General features: G+C 36.1%; 3 protein-coding genes across 3 annotated transcripts; 2 read left to right on the top strand and 1 right to left on the bottom strand.

Annotated features, from left to right (window-relative positions):
* The first annotated feature begins 52 nt into the window (after window positions 1-52).
* Window positions 53-7,256, top strand: LOC121992138 (ataxin-3 homolog). The gene is made up of 2 exons (XM_042546299.1): window positions 53-2,513; window positions 6,368-7,256. Exons 1-2 carry the CDS (start codon window positions 2,259-2,261, stop codon window positions 7,028-7,030), a joined length of 918 nt encoding a protein of 305 aa, XP_042402233.1. The 5' UTR covers window positions 53-2,258; the 3' UTR covers window positions 7,031-7,256.
* On the top strand, window positions 109-525 carry LOC121990804. Its single transcript, XM_042544870.1, has one exon. The coding sequence runs from the start codon at window positions 109-111 to the stop codon at window positions 523-525; it is 417 nt and encodes a 138-aa protein (XP_042400804.1).
* An 11,108-nt stretch (window positions 7,257-18,364) lies between the features above and the next one.
* LOC121989964 (protein G1-like4) lies at window positions 18,365-19,430 on the bottom strand. The gene has a single exon (XM_042544258.1). The coding sequence runs from the start codon at window positions 18,981-18,983 to the stop codon at window positions 18,423-18,425; it is 561 nt and encodes a 186-aa protein (XP_042400192.1). The 5' UTR covers window positions 18,984-19,430; the 3' UTR covers window positions 18,365-18,422.
* Window positions 19,431-23,223: the final 3,793 nt, after the last annotated feature.

Consider the following 23,223-nt stretch of genomic DNA (forward strand, 5'->3'; position numbering starts at 1 on the left):
AGGACCTCCACCGCCTACCCACACAGGTCAGCCAAAGGTAAAGAACCCTAAAAAATGTAGAAAACCCACCCGGTCCCTTTCACCGCCTCCTTCTTCGTCCTGGAATTCATGTCGACCTACGCTTCCTCTGTTCCGAGCCACTTGGGTGCTTCCGATCCGCCGACATTGGCCGCGGACGACATGGGCGAGATCACGGCAGTAGAAGGAGAGGGGGAGGTGGAGGGGGAGGATGCAGAAGAAGAAGAGTGCGGCTTCTGCCTCTTCATGAAAGGCGGCGGCTGCAAAGAAACGTTCGTCGCGTGGGAGAAGTGCGTGGAGGAAGCGGAGAAACTCGGGGAGGACGTTGTCGGTAAATGCTCTGAGGCCACCGCTCTTCTGAAGAAGTGCATGGAAGCCCACGCCGAATACTACGAGCCTATCCTCCGAGCTGAGGAGGCTATGCTCGACGCTGCTGCTTCTGATGCTGATGCCGCCGCCTCCGATCATCAGAATACCGAAGAACACGTCGAAGGGAAGAATTCTTGATTTTTCTTTAAACCTTCTTTATTTGCCTTCACTGCTTCAGATTTTCCATCTTCCACAATTTGGCACCGATCTCTTGGACGGATAACCAAGTTCACCTTAAAACTGTTTCATTCGAATTCTGAGAATGATTTAGCAAGGAGAGAGCCCTATTTGTGGAACTTGAAGCCAAATACCTTTCCCGAAATAAATTTTTTAACGTTATACTGTTCTTACTTTTAGCTTCTGCAATTTTTCAACTGCAATATGTCCTTTGAGTGTTTCTACCTGCAGTTTATTGACCTACATGATGCTAATAACTGAAAAATGACTTCTATAATAACAATGTTTGCTCTTTTCTTTCTTTTGCATGAAAAATTTTTCTTCTATGGTATGCTGTGTAATATCATTGCTTTGGAACTACAATCACTGCATTAATCTTGTTTCTGTTGTTACTTACTACTATTATTTTGCCACTGTGCCAACTATGTAGGATTTGGGAGGCCATTTTGACATGGAGATCTGAATTTAGTGATGGATTATCTTTAAGTTTCTCTACTGTTGTCAATTGCTTATCTCCTTAAGTCGATTCAAATGGAATTTGTTTCAGAAACTAGTATAGCTATCTGCTGCACTCTATCCTTTTGCTACTTATATCATCATGTCTAGTATATCCTTTTGCAATCTGCTAAATTCCAAAGAATTGAAACTGAGTTGATCCACCGTGAAGCTTTTGTTCTGATGTGACAACCACTTTTGTTTAGTTGTTTTCTTATTAATTGTCTAGCCAAACCAAATTTACTTTCTTCTTTGATTATAGAGGTGATGTTGATCCATTCTCCCTATCAGAGTTTTGTTAATATAAGAATGCTAGTTGAAGATACACTCTTTGGAGTTCTAATAATTAACGGGGGAGGATTAAACTTCTTAGTCTAATGGGCAGATCATATAGCCAACCTTGGATCCTTTTAAACATTGTTTTTGAAATAATGACGTCTATTTAAGAGTTTTTATACATTAGTATATTTGTTAGCATTTTGTTTCTGATAATGTATGTGTTTTCATATTCTTATGCATCTACTTATCAATTACCATTTGTTTATTTGTGATTGTAAATTTATTTGGATTGATTAATCCTTGTACATAATTGTAAAAGTTTGCTACATATATCATAGCCATTGCCATCATAATGCACGATGAATTCATTACACATCAAAATGGATTTTAGTTTAATAGAGTTGTTGATATATATATAATACACCTGCCGGTTTAGTTGCATTTTAGCTCCTGCAGTTCTTCGAACTGTAGTGTGCCCTTTGGGGTGCTTTCGCGTAAGCTATTTAAATCTGCGTTGCTATTTAAATATCAAAAATCTAATTTGCTATTTTTAATAAATTAAAATTTAATAATTAAATTTTATATAAATTAAACAAAGTCGACTTATTGCTGTTTATTTTTTAAAAATTTTAATATTAAATAAAAATAAAAAATAGTTTTTCCAAACTACTGAAAAGTAAAAACAGTGAATTTTTTCAGTAAATATTCCGTTCATTTTACAACCCTAATTGAGAGTAGTGTGGTGGTTCGGCGTGCGTTTGTAGCGATACATTTACTCGTCGCGGTGACAGGAGACGTTTCTTATACCTCTAGCGACGCATCGGTCGAATTCCATCTTAGAGATCGGGCAGACAGACGGCGATTGCTCTGATTTCGTTGCGGGCTTGCGGCTGTTTCCTTTCTCCCTGTTTTGTGAAGGGATGGCAGGCCTCAGCAATGGCGGGCTTCTCTACCATGAGATCCAGGAGTCGAAGCTTTGCGCCGTCCACTGCGTTAACACCGTTCTCCAAGGGCCCTTCTTCTCAGAGCTCGATCTCGCCGCCCTCGCGTCCGACCTCGACCAAAGGGAGCGCCAGATGATGCTCGAAGGAGCGAGCCTCGGCGGCGCTTCGTCTGGCGATTTCTACTCTGATGTCTCCCACAATGTATCGATGGGTGGGGATTTCAGCATCCAGGTTCCTATTCGTATTCCTATTCCTATTCATATTCCTATTCAATTTGTTTTCTTCTTTGCTTTACTTTAATTCGTAAATAGAAATTAAGCAAGTTTTGATTTTGAAGAGCAACGGAGACTGAAAACCCAGGCGTTGTTGTCATGATTCATTTTTCGCTCATGTTTTTGGTTATCCATGTTACCAATAAAATCTCATGTATTTTTAAAGGGAAAAAAAATTGGTTTGGCTGATTAGTTTATTTTCATTTGGTGTTTCATTTTGGTTCCTGCACCATTTTTAAGGTTGAATCCATGTTTATGAACTTTGTGGACTGGAACTATTTTGAACTTAGCTGTTAACTGGGCATAATGGATAACAACAGTATAATTATCAGGTGGCATAAAAACGTTGCTTTCTAAAATTGTGGTAGCATTGGGGACTTATGGTTAATTGGAGTTCTCAAGATTATGTTTCATTTCAAATTAAACATTTCAGAAAGCAGAAGGTCAAATTGCATTTGCACGGAATGCTGAAATTTTAATTTCCTTCTATGAACATTGATAATGGAGATGGACACTTTGTTCCCTGTAGACATCTCTAATCTCTATAGTTTACTAACTCTGATGGGACTGGCTTGCATCCCACATGCACAATCCCTTCTTCCCTTTTCTCTATGTGGTGCTTGTATATTACATTCCTGATTATTTCTCCTGTTTTCTCCTTTTACTTTTCCTGCATAACCATTTTCAATAAGCCAGGATAACATGAAGGAAAAGCAGGAGCTTAACAGTTAGTGAGACCCACATTTTTTCAAAACCTCCTTACCTGCTCTTCCTTTTTTTCCCCTAGTCGTCTTCTTTGCCCTGTTACTTTTCTTTTTTGTACAACATTAGGTTATATAAATGGAAATCTTACCAGATAAGATCTTGTGGGGTGCAGGATGAGAGATAACAAATAAACCTGAAGGCGTTTTTGTGAGTTCATCTTACAAGATTCTTAGTAATATAGCAACTAGTTATTTTAATTTCCATGTTTGGACCGTTTGGTTTTGTTTTATACTTTGTAATCTAAATTGTCAATGTAACTTAAATTAGAATCTTAGATAATGTAATCTATACGGGTTAACTTTGACTTTTAGGTGGGATGACAAATCAGATCGACACAATTACATTTTGCCTTTTCCTCAGCAGAAGTTATCTCATCTAGAATTATCATTGGCAAACTTCGATCCACCCATACTTATTAAAAGCGCTCGCCTCGTTGCGCCTAGGCGAGCCTCTTGTGCCTCGTCGCCTTAAGTGTGCGCCTTGTGAGAGGCACCAGATGCCCTCAAGGCGCTTGGTCTTAGAAAACCGATGAAGATTCAACCATACAAATCTGAAACATCCGGTGATGATAATGATATGATTGAGAAAGATGATGAAGATTTTGATGATTTAGATATTTGAAGTTTTTTTTTTAATTTGAATTATGTGTATAACGTATTTATTTACTAGTAAATTTTATATTAACATTATTTTTTAATATATTATCCACTGTAGTTTTGTTAGTGAAATATTGCAATAAAATAGGTAAAAAGATAAGTATTTGGAGCCTCTTTCTGCTACTAACCTTTGCAAGACCCTTATTAATTGCCAAATGAATATTGCATAAGAAAGGTCTTCCTGGCTCTTGCAAAAAATTAGCCAATGTAATGTTACTTAGCAGTCTTTCTGGATATCTTAGACGAGTAATCTATCTGACCTTGTATAGGAATCTACCCAGAGGACTTAACCATCTATCATATTATTGTTCACAGAAATTCTTAATGTTGTGAAACTGTTTGTAGTCTGTCCATGCTAGTTCCAGTGGTATTCACATAATCACATTGAATTGGACAATATTACATTGTAAAACAGAAATAGTGATGATCATAAAAATATTAATTTACTCTTAAGATGACACAATGCTACAAGGAAATGATAATTGATTCCTTGTTTTGGTTGAAAATAGACTATTACTTTGCTACACATTAGCCAACAGAACGAACAATGGCATATTATAAAGAGGTTGCTCTTTTACCGTGTTGACATGACTTGTAAGTGATTTTGACCCTTGAGATTTTTCTGTGGCCTCATTTCCAATATATTCTAGTTATAGTGAAGATGCTTTTCATCTTTTGTAGTTGTGTAGGATTCAAGATTAATGGGTTTATATTTATTTGGATCTGATTTTAACGAGGATCGAAAGTGGTGTGGTGATGCTGCATCTGAATCCTTAACAAAAATTACATACACAGTTATCCTTCATTTCTCATCATGAATAAAAACCTGACTGAGATGGAGCACTGCTTAACATGCAGAATAAATATATGTCTGGTTGGTTGCTTTGGTGTAGTAATCCATTGACCAAAGAAGGCTCTTGCACCTGTATGCCGATGCTCAATTATATTCTTTTGTAGTATGAAGATTACAATGATGACTAGTGGTAAAAAGTATTCAAAGGGAAACGAGGTGCAACAGGTTGGTGAAGGCTAGGCACTCAGCTGCAAGATGAAGCAAGCTGACTTTTGAAATCGGTCAAGTATGAATACGTGGAGGGAGAAGGGGAGCAGAGGAGGCTAGAAATGGAACTATGTCATGAATTGTTGAACTCTAGCAAATTTATGACACTTTGTTCCTTTGCCAGGTCAAATATTTTCAATCATAATGGCTCAATCATATTTGTTAGGGCTAATAGTAGCTACAAATGACAACCTTGGATAATACTAGGGCCAAAGCTGAACTAGTCTCCATTAGTAAATCATTATTGTTCTATGAGCACCTACATTTATCCTAGGAAAGGTTTCGACTTTGCTGAGGACATATAAAAGGTTTAAAGATGAGCACGACTCGAAGAGAGGCCAGTGAAATTCTCTGGTACTGACCTTGCATTGGCAACAAAATATGTTCTATCCCACTACACTTAAACCTTTCATTCTTCTACAGCAATGATGCCTGAACCTGAGATTTACATTCCTGAATGGAAGGTCAAGGCAGAGAAGGACCATGACTTCCTGTTCAACAATTACATTTTGAATAGGATTGACACTGATTTATACAATGCATATAGTCAAATCAAAGATGACCAAGGCTTTTTGTAACTCATTTGACAATAAGTACAAATTAGAAGATGCCAACTTGAAGAAAATCATACTTGGTAAATTCCTAAAATTCAAAATGGTTAAGTCAAGCCCATGATGAGTCAGGTGCAAGGAATTCAAGTTATCTTGCATGGGATTCATGTGGAAGGGATGCAATGCAGTAAGTCATTTGCGATGGCCTCAATCATCAAGAAACTACCACCTATGTGGAAGGACATTACTAAGGAGGACAAAATCACTAATGCTTTCAGTGATATTGTATGAAACCAGTATCACATATACCTCAAGTGAGTGGTGTATAAACACTGAAGCACTTGATACGTTTGCACGGATTAGGAAGTGCTCCACATATGCTGATATAGATGCAACCTCTACATGGAGAACTCTGTGACATCTTCTATAGTCACACTTGGAAAAGTGGTACACAATTTGTGCTTCAGGAAGGAAGGCATACTGATAGGCATACTTCATCTCCCAGATATTCAAAAGAATTATATCTTAGCTGACTGTTCATCAATGAATTCTGACTAGTCTTTGATTCTGATCATATATATGCCGTACACGCATCTACATGATGCAAATGCTCTAAGAATAATAAGAGAGTGGTGAATGTGTGACTAGATGCAAAAATATAAACAATGAATGATGTATTTAGTGTTGGTAGTTCACTTCATTTTTCACTGCGGTGAATCATTTTTTGCCTCGTGTCATATCTTTGTTTTTTTGGGGTCTGATTTTGGAATCCCCTTGACAGGTTTTGCAGAAGGCTCTTGAGATTTGGGATCTTGAAGTTATCCCTCTTAACTCGCCTGTAGCAGAGCAATCTCAGTTTGTCCCGGAGCTTGAGAATGCTTTTATATGCCACTTGCATGACCATTGGTTTTGTATTCGAAAAGTCAATGGGGAATGGTACAACTTCAATAGTCTTCTCCCAGCACCTGAGCATCTTTCTCAGTTCTACTTATCAGCTTACATAGATTCCCTGAAGGATTCCGGTTGGAGTATATTTTTGGTTAAGGGTAACTTCCCAAAAGAATGCCCAATCCTACCGGACAGCTCAACTGTCTTTGGCCAATGGCTCACTCCGGAAGATGCACACATTATAGCAAAGACATTCAATCAAAAGAAAATTTCCACTGGAGGATCAACATCTCTCGAAATGGGTAGTATAGCTGACGATGAAGAGGAAGATCTCAAAGCTGCGATTCAAGCTAGCCTTGTCGATTCTACTGGTTTGCAAACAATATCAGACACAGTTGAAGATGGCCGTACAACTCCACAATCTTCTAGTATTAGCTCTAAACCTGATGCGCCAAACCTCGTTGCCAATTTGACAGATGTTCTCCCGCGAGATTCTGAGACTGGTGAACCAAACAAAGATGTTCACAATGTAACTTCAGCTCCAGAAACTGAATGATGAGATGATGGAAACGGCGGTTGAAAATGTTTTCTACATCGTGGAAGTTTATTCCCATCCCACATGTTTGACACCTTAACATAGTTATCCTTGTGGCTTCCAAATACATTCCACCATCAACTATTCTTTGTTTTGGGGAGGTTTGCTTGACATATTTTCTGTTCCTTATATTCAAGTGTTCCTAGCGATGCTTGAGATGCTTCATTCAAGTAATCCTGTTGCTTAAGCGGTGGTGTGTGATAACTTTAACAATAAGATAACTTTATGCTTTCGAAAGACACCTTGTATAGAAATAATTTCTTAATCTTCTAAAAAAAATTATTCCTTGATAGAATCATACAAAATGAAAGCATGAAAGATAAATACGTACTGCATTTAGTGGATTCTCAGACCATGATTCTTAACATGGTGTTCGATAGAGTAATTCGTAAAGGGGGTGAATATCGATTTAAAAATTTATCGTAGAAAATCGAGTATATAGCGGAAAAATAAAAGCGAGAACAGAACAATGTTAACACAACTAATTTTACTTGGTTCGAAGTCTTCGTCGACTCCTACTTCATGTTGAGTGCTTTCGTTGGCTAATCCACTAGCAGTTCGAAAATGTGATTACAAAATTAAGGTACAAGAACTTTGGAAAAGAAATACCGACAACAGTAAAAGAAATAAAAGGCAACACGTTGTCGGAGTAGCTTTGCAGTGTCGCAGGAGCACAACACAGTAGAGCAAGCGTTGAAAGATCTTGTTGTGAGTTGTTCTTTCCTCCAGGGCTCACCCTCCTTATATAGGAGGTTCCGAGCGGCCGGATCCCTTCTAGGCGCCTGGAGTGTGGCGTAGCCCAACCAACCATGAAACTCCACGTGGCGAAGCGGTGCTGAGGATAGAATTTGCATTTCGGGTGCCCGGATCCGTTCCGGGTGCCCGGATCCGTTCCGGGTGCCCGGATCCGTTCCGGGTGCCCGGATCCCTTCCAGGCGCCCGGACCTATGTTTTCCAGTAACCTGCAAGAAAACATTAGTCCGAAGCACAAATGTAAATTATATATCCTGCAAAATAAAATGTTAACTCAGTTTATAATAAAAAAGAGTATTAATTAGATTTCATCTCACTAAGATTGGAATCTAGTCAAGATCTCAACTTAGAGTTCTGAAATGGTTCTAAGTTGGACCAGCGCCTAAGTTCCCTTTCCGGGAACGCGTCCTCACCGTCACTTCCCTCCAGTGACTTACCTTAACTTACTTGCCAGACGTTCGGTCAGCCCTTCGACCCGTCTAGACTTTGTGCCAGACGTCCGGTCAACCTTTCGACCCGTCTGGACTTCGTGACAGCTATCCGGTCGGCTTGTCGACCTAGTTGGGCTTCATGCCAGCTATCCGGTCGGTCCGTCGACCTACCTGGGCTTCGTGCCAGACATATGGTCAGTCGTCGACCTGTCTAGGCTTCGTGCCAGCTATCCGATCGGCCCATCGACCTAGCTGGACTTCTCCTGCACACTTGGTCAAAGTGTTAGATTACAATGAAACTAACTTAACTTACTTTGTCATTCATCAAAACTTGAGTTAGACCGTTAGTGTTAACTGCACCAATAATCTCTCCCTTTTTGATGCAATGACAATTTGGGTTAAGTTAGTGAAAAATATGCAAGTAAAACAAGCAATTATAAGGTTTTTAAGTTAGTCTTATCTTATATTTGGTATTTCATTGTTTTAACTAACTTAAACCACCTAACCCTCCCCCTTTGACATTCATCAAATACAACACAGAAAAAATAAGTGATTAAGGAAGTAAAAGAAAATGCAATAAAGAATTTGAATTAAAGTTAGATTGATTTGGGGGAGTCTAAAGTAGAAAATATAGAACATTTTACTTTAAACTTTAGCTTTTAGCTTTTTTAAAAAAACAACTAAGTTTTAAAATAGTTAACTTAGAAAGATAACTTTAGAAAGATAATTTTATAATTTTTAGAGTAATTTTTAAAGATAAATTTTACAAAATTAACTTAATTTTCAAAATAAACTTTGCAAATTTAAAACACTTTTTAAACATAATTTTTAAAAATAAGTTTTATAAAGGCTAATTTTCAAATATGCCATATTTACAAAAGTGAGATTATTAAAGTCAAATTTTTAAAATCCAAATTTCAACTCAGGGGATAAAATTAATTTTCAAAATTAAGTTTGTAAAATCTAATTTTCAAAAACCACGTAAGATCTAGTTTTTAAAACTAAGTTTGTAAAATCTAATTTTCAAATCCAATTTTGATTTAAAATATTTTTAAGGAAATATTTTTCAAAAACTAATTTCAAAATAAGTATGAAAAATAATTAATTCTCCCCCTGAACTTGACATAAAAAATTGTCTAACCAATTTAGTTACTTACTGTCTATCAAAGGATAGCAGCTTTCATTTGGTTAATCATGTTAAGTCAACTATAATCAGTTAGTGTTTGACTAAACTGAATAACTTAACCTGATTGATATGTGTTTTGTATTTAACGCCCAGACTTTTATCGATGCACTGAAATAAGAATCTTAAGTCCAGACAATCTGTCTATGCATCTCACCCCTTTCTATGTTCAATAATCACAAACAAGGTAGTCCTAGTGTATTGGTGAGATGCTCAAATTCTAGCCCTATAGGAACATGCTTTCTAAAGGATTGACTTATTCTAAGGCTAAAACTGATTTTGAAATTCTAAAAATGGAAAATTTTGAAAATATAAAAGTTTTACCCTAGAAGTTAAAAACAACCATTTTTTAAAACAATTTAAAGAATCCTAGTCTATTAAACACATTCCTAATTTTCGACGTAAATTACTAAACTCACTTTCAGGTAGGGGTTTGGTAAATATGTTAGCTAAATTAGACTTGGACTCAATGTATTTGAGTTCAATATCTCCTTTAGTGGCATGATCCATGATAAAGTGGTGTCTAGTTTCAATGTGTTTAGTTCTTGAATGATGCACAGAATTTTTTGTTAAGTTAATTGAACTAATATTGTCAATTAATACTTTTACATTTGTAAGATTTAAATTAAAATCTTTCAAGGTGTGCATCATCCATAATAGTTGTATGACACATTCACCTATAGCTATATACTCTAACACAATTATAGATAGGGCAACATAGTGTTGCTTTCTACTAAACTAGCTGACAAGTGATGGACCTAGTAGTTGACATCCACCACTTGTGCGTTTGCGGTCTAATTTACATCCAGCATAATCTGAGTCAGAATAGCCTATTAATTCAAAATTGTTAGTTCTAGGATACCAAATTCCTATATTTGAAGTTCTTTTAAGGTATCTAAAGATTCTTTTGACTTGAGTTAAATAAGATTCTTTAGCACAAGTTTGGTATCTAGCACACATACTAACCGCAAATAAAATATCGGGTTGACTTGCAGTTAAGTACAGTAGACTACCTATGACACTCCTATAGTATTTTAAGTCAACTAGTTTTTCATTGGGGGCATCATCTAGAATTGTGTTAACTGTCATAGGTGTTTTTATTTCTTTAGTGTTTTCCATCCCAAATTTTTTAAGTAATTCTTTGGTGTATTTTTGTTGATAAATGTAATTTCCCTCATTTGTTTGTTTGATTTATAATCTTAAAAAGTAAGTTAATTTCCCTACTAGATTAATTTCAAACTCTTGTTCCATTAGATTAGTAAATTCTTCTAAAAATTCTGAGTTAGTTGAACCAAAAATTATATCACTACATAAATTTGGGCTATGAAGATATCCTCTTTTATTAATTTAACGAATAGGGTTGGGTCAATTTGACCTTGGTTGAACCCTTTGGATATTAGGTAAGAGGTTAACCTTTCATACCATACCCTGGTGCTTGCTTAAGTCCGTATAAAGTCTTTTTTAGCTTAAAAACATAGTCGGGGTATTCTAGACTTTCAAATCCAAGTGGTTGTCCTACATAGACTTCTTCTTTTATTAGTCCATTTAGAAAGGCGGATTTGACATCCATTTGATATAGTCTGAACCCTTTATGGGTTGCATAACTGAATAACATTTTAATAGACTCTAATCTAGCTACTAGGGCATAAGTTTCATCATAGGCAAGTCCCTCTACTTGACTAAACCCTTTAGCAACTAGCCTAACTTTGTTTCTAGTAATTTTCCCAGTTTCGCTTAACTTATTTCTAAACACTCATTTTGTTTCTATTATTTTTTTTATTTTTGGGCAGTGGCACTAAATCCCAAACTTCATTTCTCTCAAATTGAGCTAGTTCCTCTTGCATAGCTATGACCCAATCTGGGGCAAGTAAAGATTCAGCTATAGTTTTGGGTTCAAATTTTGAAATCAGAGAGATTTGACTTAGGTTTCTAAAGGATGACCTAGTCTGAACCCTTAAATCTGGATCACTAATTATTTGGTCAATTAGATGATTTAGGTTGACTCTTATGGTTCTAAGAGGTTGATTCTCTTGAGGTTCTTCTTCTTTTTCGTGATTTAAATATTCATTGGTTCTTTCTTGAGTATTGTTGCCTTGAATAAATTCAATTGGTTGAATTTGGGTTTGTTCTAAGTTTTGTTTGGATTCCTCAAATTTTACATTTGTGGTTTCTTCAATTCTTAGTGTAACCTTATTATATATTCTGTAACCCCTACTATTTAGTGAATATCCTACAAAGATTCCGTTTTCTATTTTAGAAGTGAATTTTCCTAAGTGTTCTCTTGTGTTTAGCATGAAGGCTGAACACTCAAATACTTTAAAGTATTTTATATTGGGTTGTTTATTATAATATATTTTGAAGAAGGTTTTGTTATGTGTTTTATTTAGTATTGTTCTATTTTGCACATAACAGACTGTACTAATAGCTTCTACCCAAAAGTACTTAGGTAGATTATATTCATTTTGCATAGCCCTAGATGCTTCAAGTATAGTTCTATTTTTTCTTTCTACAATTCCATTTTGTTGAGGTGTTTTAAGACACGAAAATTCGTGATGATATCTGTTGTCAAGACAAAATTGATTAAAGTTATAATTTTTAAATTCACCTCCATTGTCACTTCTAAGTCTTTTAATTTTAAGGTCTTTTCATTTTCAACTTGCTTGCAAAAGTTTGTAAAAATTTCAAAAGTTTCATCCTTATTTTTTAAAAATTTTACCCAGGTGAACCTAGAATAGTCGCATATTATTACTAGACAATACAAACTTTCATTTATTGATTTGACCTCATGGGAATCAAATAAGTCTAAATATAGAAGTTCTAGTATAGAGTTGGTTTGAGGTTGATTAGTTGGTTTGTGAGTAGATTTTGTTTGTTTTCCTTGTTGACAAGCATTACATATTGTTGAGTCTAAGTTAGGTAATTTTGGTAATCCTATAACTAGTCCTTTTAATTTGCTTATATTTATGAAATTTGTGTGTGACATTCTTATATGTCATAACTAAGTTTCTTCTTTTTGTGTTAAATAACACTTATTTGAAGAAGTGGTTAAGTTAATTGCATAGATGTTATCTTTTTTAAGCCCTTTTAGACTTATCGTAGGGTTATCTAAGTGCTTGATTAAACATTCTGAAGATAAAAACCTAACCTTATATCTAGTGTCACACAATTGATTAATACTAAGAAAATTATACTTGAAATTTTCAACAAGTAATATATTTGTAATAATAAAGTCAATCTTAAGCTCAATGTTACCTATACCAATTACCTTGAGTTTGTCATTATTTCCAAAGGCAACTTTTCCTAAGCTTTTGTAGGTAAGTTGGGTGAATTTGGTATGATCTCCAGTCATATGTTTAGAGCAACTACTGTCTAAGATCCACTTGATTTCCTACAATAGGTAGGAATTAGGGTTAGTCTAAGTTTTTTTTACTTAATATGATTTTTAGGTTTAAAAAGATTTTTAAAATAGATTTTAAGTTAAAAAGATTTTTAAAATAAATTTTAAGTTAAAGAGATTTTTAAAATAAATTTTAAAAAAGATTTTAAAAATAAATTTTAAGTTAAAAAGATTTTTAAAATAAATTTTAAGTTAAAGAGGTTTTTAAAATAATTTTTTTTAAAAAAAAATAATATAAAATAATTTAATTTAATTTAATTTAATTTTTAATTTTTAATTTTTAATTTAATTTAATATAATTTAATTTTTAATTTAATTTAATTTAATTTTAAAATTTTAATTTAATTTAATTTTTAATTTTTAATTTAATTTAATTTTTAATTTAATTTAATTTTTAATTTGATTTAATTCGATTTGGTTCGATTCAATTCGATTTAGTTTGATTCGATTCGATTAGGTTCGATTCTATTCTATTTGATTCGATTCGAAGTCCTTAGTCATCTCACCCGATCTATGTTTTCAATCAGGGAAACCTATAATTTTTGTGAGATAAAGTTAAGTTCAATTTTAGGGTTTGGTTTAACTTTGTGTTAGATTCAAATTTAACTTTGGGCTCAACAAATAAATATTCTTTGGATAAACTTCTGGGCTATGGTGAGTCACTTGGACATCATTAGAGTAACTATGTCTTCGATGTTTTCCAAATAGTTCTATCCATTGAACTTAATACAAAACCTTGGTCTAACTGGTTAGGATCCGTAAGGGGTAGCTTCAGTTAGTTCCACTTAGCTAAATGCACCAGGTCGAAGCCATATCTTCCTTATACATGCATAGACTAAGCTTCCCTAATCTACTATCATCCAAAACTTCACCAATACTGTAGGTCAAGTTAAATTTTATCCCTTTTTACTCTAATCCTAATTACCCTGCCAGGTAGGTTAGTTTTGGTTACTTTGTCGGGTAGATTATGTTTGGAGGTGCCAGCTATTCTGGAGTCTCCCCTTGAATTATTGACCTGTATTTTTAAGTTTTAGTTCTAGGTTTATGTCTGTTACTTTTATAATTATATTTAACTTGATGATAATCTGATTTTTGATGAGTTCTAAAATTTTTTGATTTTGATTTTGTTGGTCTAAGTTTGTGTTTTGGTTTTTGATTTGATTTATCAGATTTTACATAGTATATTTTATCTTCAGGTATGTAATATTAGTTAATTCCTACTTGTGTGGTTAAGCACACTTTCGGAACCCAAGTTTTATTTTGTTGTTTATGTTGGGTTATTAGTGATTTAAACGTTTTATTTGAACTTGACTTGTAGCCAAGCTCGATTTTATTGTAGACTACTTTTTGACTATTTAAAATAAGATCTAAATTTCTAGATCTTGTTGTAATTTTTTCTAAAATACTTTTTAATTTATTATTTTCTGTTTTTAGTTTTAAATTTTCCTCCTCAAGTGTTAGGTCTTGAGTTGGATTAGAATTTGTGATTTGTTCCTTGAGGTTTTGGTTTTCCTCAAGGAGCAATTTATTTTTATTTTCTATTGCAGTTAATTTTTTGTTTAAACAAGCAATTGTTTTAAAAAATTTCTTATTTAAATTCAGATATACCTCTTCGGGACCTTCGGAAATGAGTATGGACTCGTGGCCCAATTCAAGTTCGGACCCGTCTTCTGATTCATCATCCAATTCTGCTTCACGGGCCATCAACGCAAGGTGACTCTGGTGCTTTTGATCTTCGGCCTCCGACTCTTCTAAAGACTAGTCGTCCCACGTTGCTTTGAGAGCCTTCTTCATGGTTGTCTTCGTCTTGTCACTTTTCAATCTCGGGCACTCATTCTCGTAGTGACCTTTCTTATTGCACCCTAAGCAAGTCACGTTCCTTGGTTTAGATGGGGAGTTGATCTTTTGCAAGTCCTTTTTGTTGAAACTCTTCTTTCTCCTGGTGAGCATCTTCCTTACCAAGTTCACTAGGTACTCTTCATCTTTAGAATCCTGATCGGACTCATCTTCAGGTTCAGGCTTGGTCTTTGTCCTTTCCTTGGAGGAACCTGCAAATAAGGCAATACCTTTCTCAGTTCCAACGTTAGTCTGCTCGTGTAATTTAAGTTCGCAAAATAACTCGTCTAGTTTCAATTTAGATAAATTTTTCGAGATTTTATAGGCATCCACGATAGATGCCCACAATGAATTTCACGGAAAAACATTTAATGCGTATCTGATTAAGTCCCGATTTTCCATTTGGTGGCCCATCGCATGGAGTCCATTGAGGATGTCTTTGATCCTCGCATGAAATTGACTCGTTGTTTCTCCTTCTTGCATTTTGATATTAAATAGTTTATTTAAAAGAAGGTCACGCTTAGTTACCTTGGTGTCGCTCGTTCCTTCGTGTAGTTCGATCAGCTGTCCCATAATTCTTTCGCATTTTAGTGCGGTCCCACTTGGTTTAGCTCTTCCTTTGTCAGCCAACATTGCAGTGTGTTGAGAGCTTTGAAGTTCGTCGAGGATTTCTTTCTCATGTCCGGAGTCCACTGTTTCGGGTCTAGTGGATTTCCGGAGTTATCGACTGACATCTTGTAGCCTCTGGTGACGCTGAACCATTGGTCGAAGTCGGTCTTCAAGTAGACCTCTATTCGCTTCTTCCAGTAGGGGAAGTCGTCCCCGTTGAATAGGGGGGACGCATTGTCCTGAAGCCTTCGACTTGAGTCATTTTTATCCTGCACACAAATAAATAAAGAAACGAGGAATCTTAAGACTTGGTCTTGGATTAGTAGTGCGGAATAAAATTAAAAAGAATCTAAAACTGAAGTAGTGTTGCACCAATTCATCTTAATTACTACGAAAAGATTTCTAAAAAGGTAACGATACCAATTTGGAGTTATAACGTCAAACTGAAAATCGAAAAAAACATGAAAAAGAATTCCATCCCTTGTCTGATTGGTGGTTGCACCAAATTAGAGCGGTACCTGCTTTGATACCACTTGTTGGATCGAGTAATTCACTAGAGGGGGTGAATAACGATTTAGAAATTTATCGTAGAAAATCGAGTACGCAACGAAAAATTAAAAGCGAGAACAGAACAATGCTAACACAATCAATTTTAATTTTACTTGGTTCGGAGCCTTCGTCGACTCCTACTCCAAGGCTCGCACTCGCTGAGTGCTTTCGTTGGTCAATCCACTAGCAGTTCGAAAATGTGATTACAAAATTAAGGTACAAGAACTTTGGAAAAGAAATATCGATAACAGTAAAAGAAATAAAAGGCAGCACGTTGTCGGAGTAGCTTCGCAGCGTCACAGGAGCACAGCACAGCAGATCAAGCGTTGGAAGATCTTGTTGTGAGTTGTTTTTTGCTCTAGGGCTCACCCTCCTTATATAGGAGGCTCCAGGCGCCCAGATCCCTTCCAAGCGCCTGGAGTGTGACGTATCCCAGCCAACCATGAAGCTTCACGTGGCGAAGCTGCGATGAAGATAGAATTTGCATTCCGGGCGCCCGGATCTCTTCCGGGCTCCTAGACCTATGTTTTCCAACAACATGTAAGAAAACATTAGTCCGAAGCACAAATGCAAATTATATATCATGCAAAACAAAGTGTTAGCTCAGTTTATAATCAAAAAGAGTATTAATTAGATTCCATCTCACCGAGATCGGAATCTAGTTAAGATCTTCCGAAATGGTTCTAAGTTGGATCGGCGCCTAAGTTCCTTTTCTGGGAACGCGTCCTCACCGTCACTCCTCTCTAGTGACTTACCTTAACTTATCTGTCAAACGCCTGATCAGCCCTTCGACCCGTCTGGACTTCGTACTAGACATCCGGTCAGCCTTTCGACCCGTCTGGACTTCGTGCTAGCTATCCGGTCGGCCTGTTGATCTAGCTGGGCTTCGTGCCAGCTATCCGGTCGACCCGTTGACCTAGCTGGGCTTCATGTCAGACATCCGATCAGCTTGTCAACCTGTCTGGGATTCATGCCAGCTATTCGGTCAGTCCGTCGACCTAGCTGGGCTTCTCTTGCACATTTGGTCAAAGTATTAGATTACAATAAAACTAATTTAGCCTATTTTATTATTCATCAAAATTTGAATTAGACCGTTAATTAATAGTAACTGCATCAACCCATGGGACATTCAAGGTGTGCTTTTTTAAAAGAGAAAGTGTACTGCAAATAAAGAGTTATAAATTAATTGTCGTTTGAATTTGTATAGCTTCTTTATTTATAGTGCAATTTACACGACTTTAATTGACTCAATTTTTCTTGTAAATCATTTTAGAGCTCTAGCTATTTAGCAGAAAATACAACGAGCTTCTATCGAGAATATCTAGAATTTGTTGTAATTATCATCTAGAATTTAATTTATCTGTAGCTTCTATCGAACAATGAGCTTCTAACCTCTAACTTATAGTTGGATTTTAATTACATTAATCGGCCATAACTTAGAGCTAAAGGGAAGGGGGTGTTTGGTTGATGGATTTAAGAATGAGGGAATGGAATAATAATAAAAGATAGTGTTTGGATTATGGATTTGGGAATGATAATTTGAAAATGATTTCTAAATTTATAGGAGTCAACCAAACTCATATAACTAAATGAATTTCATTTTTATTCTCATTTCCATTCCATTTTACTATCAAACTTATATCCATAGTCATTCTCGTCATTTAACCAAACACCACCTAAATTGATAATGAAAGATACACAATCATACATATTAATGATGAAGTTTTCAAATGTCTATAGCACAGAGAATTTTAATGATGTTATGTGATGATGACACATCGAACCATAGCAATGAAAATTTTCACCTCAAAAGTTGTCTGAGCAAATATTAATTAATGCAGATCAGGAAAAAATATATACACTTTGACTGTATGTTATATATAAATATTTTAGCATGAGGACCCAAGATAATATTCATGCTTAGTCAAAATATATATATATATATATATATATATATATATATATTATAGATTAATTAGTAGCATTAATTAATTACACAGATAATTTACAGTGCGTGAATCTTGTCATTCATTAAACTTAAAGTAATTAATGCCATATTCATATCTCATTCTCTCTGATTGTGAGCTATGACAGGCCAAGTGATACGATTCCATTAAGTACAGCACTCGCTTCCTTCCTGATTCATGCACTGTTACCTATATATAGATAATAGATATATGCTCTTCCATCGAAAACGATAAATAAATAAAAAAAAACTAGTAATTAATTTCTTTAATCAGTCCCATCGGCATAATAAAATCAAATGAAGGTACAATGAGAATTTGTAGCGAGCGAGCAGCTGGAGGATGCTGAAGAAGAAATTAAACAGAAATGAAATATGTAGATCGAGCACTAGACAGACATGGAGTAATAGTGCCCGGTCTCAAATTTGTGAAATCTAGCTAGCTCATGAAATTAAATAGTAGGAATAATAATATAATTAATTAAGCAATTACCTGCAGTAATAGCTAGTCTGAAGATTAATTAATGATATGATATAAATTTTAGGACGATGATGATCGATCGATGAAGGTCACGCATATTAATTAATTATAGCAGCGTAGTGATCATGAGGAAGGTAGGTGTCGACGGTGATTAGGGTGGAAGCGGAGGAGGGTGGTGATGATCCGGAAGCGGCGGCGGAGCTTTCTTGCGTTTCTTCTTCTCGTAGCTGACGCCGCGGGCCTTGGACTGGAGGTCGCGGACCTCGCGGAGGTAGAGGCGGATGGCTCGGGCGGCGAAGGGGTTGTTCTCGGGGCGGCCGCCGTTCTCCTCGTAGGCGGCGCGGAGGCGGCCGACGAGGGCGTCGAGGCTGCCCCAGGCCTGGCGGAGCGGGCAGGGGCAGGGCGCCGGCGGGGAGGGGTGGCCGAAGAAGGGGCAGACCTGGACGTGCACCTTCGTCTTCCCGAACTGGTCCAGGTACCGCAGGAACTCCAGCACGTGCGCGCCGCTGCACCGCGCGAGCGACAGCGGCGGCCGGTGGTTCCTCAGGTACTGCCCGAACGTGTTCCAGTCCCGCCGCTTCTGCGACTCGTACCTGCTCAGCGACGGCGACGAAGACGACGACGGAGACGACGAAGAAGAAGCTCCGGCCGCCGCAGCAGCCAGGGGTTCCTGATCGGAGGGAGGGCTCTCTGGGTTCGGTATCATATCCATCTCTCTCTCTCTTTCCTCCTCCTCTTCTTCTTCTTCCTATTCAAACTAACTAACTAAAAATTTACTTCCCTAAATTAACACAAGCATTTGATTAATATTGACTACGTAAATATTAAACAAATGGATAATTAAATAAGCATATATGTATAATACGTTACCTTGGTGGCTTGGGAGCGCAGATCCGCTGTCAGAAGGATTTTAGAAAGCTTAATTAGATCGCTTTTGTATATATCAAGCTAGTTCAAATTTGTAGTGGACAGACAGAGCTAGAGCTGGAGCTGGAGCTAGAGCTAGAGCTAGCTAGCGAGGGAAATAAATGAGCTAGCGAGTGGAGGATTATTCCAACGATCCCACCGACTATGCCAGATCAGGGCGTTGTTTCCTGCTGGAGGAGGAGGAGGAGGAGATGATGATGAAGTTGGAGAGATGGAGATGAAGCACAGCTTGTTGCGCAGAGGGAGAGGGACGATGGTCCATGGTTTTATAGTCCGGGGGGTGTACGAGCGAGGGAGCCAGAGAGGAGAAAAAAGTGGGCGAAGCGACCACCCAGCGCCAAGACAAGCTGGCAGTGGCATGTAAGGTGATGTGACAGCATACAAAATAAAAATTTTCTTTCATTAATATTTTTTTTAATAAAGATCAAAAGAAATATTAATAAAGATCAAAAGAGTTTTTTTTACTATTGTTACATCCATATTACTTATCCTATCTAAAATTTTTATTTTAAATTTTAAATAAAATAACTAAAAAAAAATTATATAACTACTCTATTCATTTTTTAAATTTAAATTTAATGAAAACTAAACCTCCACTCTAAAAATAAAATAATATATTTTTTAATCTCTCTCCTTTCTTTTCTCCGCTCATTCTTTTCAATTTTTCTCCTTCCACTCATTCTATAAATATAATAATAAAAAATAATAATAATAATAATAAAATAATAAGGATGATGAAAATTTTAGGATAGTTGATATAGTGTTTAGTAAAAAATGATTATCTAAATTTAATAAAGTGAGTTATTTATCTAAGTTATAATTGTTATAATAAATATTACACTGTAACAATGCTTTAATTCTTATCGATACTAATGATTCTCCTTTCATGATGGTAAAAGATGAATACGTTTGTATCCAGCGCCTTCATCAATTCGTCCCAAGGCCAATACGAAGGAGGTAAATCATGGGCGGCTACTAGCCTTTGGAATAGTAACTAACACATAAGGGAGACATTTATCTCGGCTTTGTCGAGATTCGAACCCCAGACCTCATGATGACAGTACCTTATGCGCTAGCCACTAGACCCCTCTGAAGGGATAATGATCCTCCTTTCATAATAAATGAAAGGGAGGTCCTATTTCGATAAAAATGTCTTTTTTACTTTTGCCCTATTTTTTTTCATTTGATAATAATTAACAATTTAAGGTAGAGCTTTTGTTTAATTTACACCCTCGTAATTACATTTATCAGTATTTAGAATGCCCATCAAGACTCGAAAAATATCAGATCGCACCCTTTAACTCTAGGGTGTTGGCTTGTTACTCGCTAGAAATGACTGATCTCTTATCGTGTATTTTTACCACATATACTTATATCAATAGTTTTGTCGATACAATCCTCGTGATCTTTATTTTATTATTATTATCATTACTATTATTTTAATAATTTAGATATCTAACTCTTACCATCCTCATGGTCTTTATCATATATATATATATATATATATATATATATATATATATATATATATATATATATATATTTTGGCTAAATGAATCATAAAACCTTGTAGGAAGAAACTAATGATTGCCAGTGGGAGTGAAGATTGAGACACGAGTGTAGGGGTGCCAATGTACCATTGCATATGTCTATTCTTTGTCATCAATTTATTACATATGTCTCCCCTTAAATTTTAGCAATTAAATAATCATTTTAATCATCGAGTGTCGACCCATGTTAGTGGAGTTAATAATTTTGATCGAGGGATAATATAATATACTTGATTATTGCGAATTCAAATATCTCAATGGAATCCCTATACTTCATTACTTAGGGTTCATGTTCAACCTTCAAACGAGTTAGATCAAATGAATGCCCATTTATATACGTACAAAGCAGTTAGATCAATCGAGAATTTTCAGCATAAAGGGTTTGTAAATAGGACTACAGTTAAGATTCATTCTCTTAGGACGATAAATAAATCAAACGTTTATGAATAAATTTGACATTCAGTTTGGTAAAAATTTGTTTATGTTCGTTTAATATACACAAGATCAATTAAATAAATAAGGTTGAATAGCTTGTTAAACTAAACAAACAAGGTTGAATATACATGTGTTCAACTCGTCAACGTTCATGATCAATATTCACGAATCATGTTCATTAATAAAACTCTTATCAATATACTAAATAAATAAAAATAAAATAAAATAAATAAATAAGTTTGAACTATCAAACTCAATAACCAATCAAATAAGTAAAGTTTCAAATAACTAAACAGACTTGAATTGAGAGCTCGATAATATCTAAACGAACCAAGCTCAAACCAAACTTGAATTGAGAGTTTGATAACATTTAAACAAACCAAGCTCAAGCAAACTTCAAACAAGCTCAAGCTCATAAAAAAATAAACTAAGCCAAATCTGAACAATTATTTAAAGACTTAGTTCATTTTAAGTTCGGCTCAATTATCTTATCAAATAAATTTGAATACTTCAAATCTCAGCTTGACTCGACTCGGTTACCGTCCTAATTCTGTTATCAATTGCATGCATTTTCGATCTTAAAAATAATTATTCTATTTTCCAAATCAAACCCTATCTATCTATTTGTCATTTGTCCTGTCTCTTTTGTCTGGATCCTGCCCAACCTCATATTCAAATTAAATGGTTGAAACGACACTGTTTAGCAATCTTATATCTGACGAACCAAACAAAACTGTTATACAGTTAAACCTCTACAAAAAGCTAATTTCTCTTTTTAAAAAACTACAGAGAATTGTCTTTGAGATCAAATCACTCAATAATCAAGCAACTCCCACCACAAACTCCTCACCTGTGCTGTATTACACATGCCCACAATTAATATTCAACTCAAGGCATAAAAGTAGCTGGAGAAAGTACAGGGAAGACATATAAATTTTGAATCCATCACGGAGACAAAAGACAAAGAGGCCTTTACTTATGCTCGTCTCAAGACGATCGAGAAGGAACATATTGTCAACCAGCGAAAAGGCGAGAGCTGAGTACACTTGCGTGCCTCCAACACACTCGTCGAAGGCTTCTAATTAAAAGAGGAGAGTTCAGTTCGGACAGGCCCTGGGCAGTGGCCTTATAGCTCGCTCCAAGAGAGAGCAGCAGCACGCATCATGTGCGCTGAGACAACACAAAAAAAAGGACCACCAAAATACGCGAACAAAGCGAAGGCTGTACATTAAAAGTTACGTTGTCTCAAGAACTAAAAAAACAGAGTTGAGGTTTTGAGTACTGTGGCAGTACGCTCATGAGTTTAAATTGTTTGAATACAGGGCTTTATGATGAGTTTTCACGTGCCCAGGGCGAGGGGAATTGTTTGTATATGTGATTGCAGGACGTACGGACTTCTCGATCACAGTGGAGGAGCAGCCACTAAACATGTTTGCGAGTCTTGTCTGTTATGAAGCTAGCTGAGCCAGATTAATCAGTAACTAAGGGCTTTCTTTTTCATCTTAATTTAATATATATAATTCACCGGCATGCATGAAATGAGTTGCTGGCTTGCCGCTGCATGCTTTTCAGTCAAAAACTCCGAGCCTAATTAGCTCCGCACTGTGTTAGTGTTGGTCTTTTAATGGATTCATCAGCAAAGGACACTTGAATGCATTACATTACATATAGGAAGACAGTTCAAAAGTTAACGTGACTCTAATTGTTTTTTGTAGAATGATGTGAGGAGTGTTAGAAGCCTCTCGATAGCTAAGTTGAGGTGTGATCACCCCCACTCGGCCTGCAGTCTACTCAATCGGATCAACTCTATCGATCCGATCACCCTACTCAGTCGGATCAACTCCTTCGACTCAAGGCTCTATTCAGTCGGCTTAGCTTTGTCGACCGAACAATCAGATTCCTCTCCACTTGGCCATGTGGACTGAACAATTAGCTTTCTCTCCGTTTGGTCGCTCCGACCGAATATTCAACTCCGCATTACAAGAAATTTTACATTTGGCATTGTCAAATGTAAGGAAAATACGACACCAAAGTTTTGGC

Source organism: Zingiber officinale, chromosome 6B (assembly GCF_018446385.1).
Source record: "Zingiber officinale cultivar Zhangliang chromosome 6B, Zo_v1.1, whole genome shotgun sequence".
NCBI classification, from domain to species: Eukaryota; Viridiplantae; Streptophyta; class Magnoliopsida; order Zingiberales; family Zingiberaceae; genus Zingiber; species Zingiber officinale.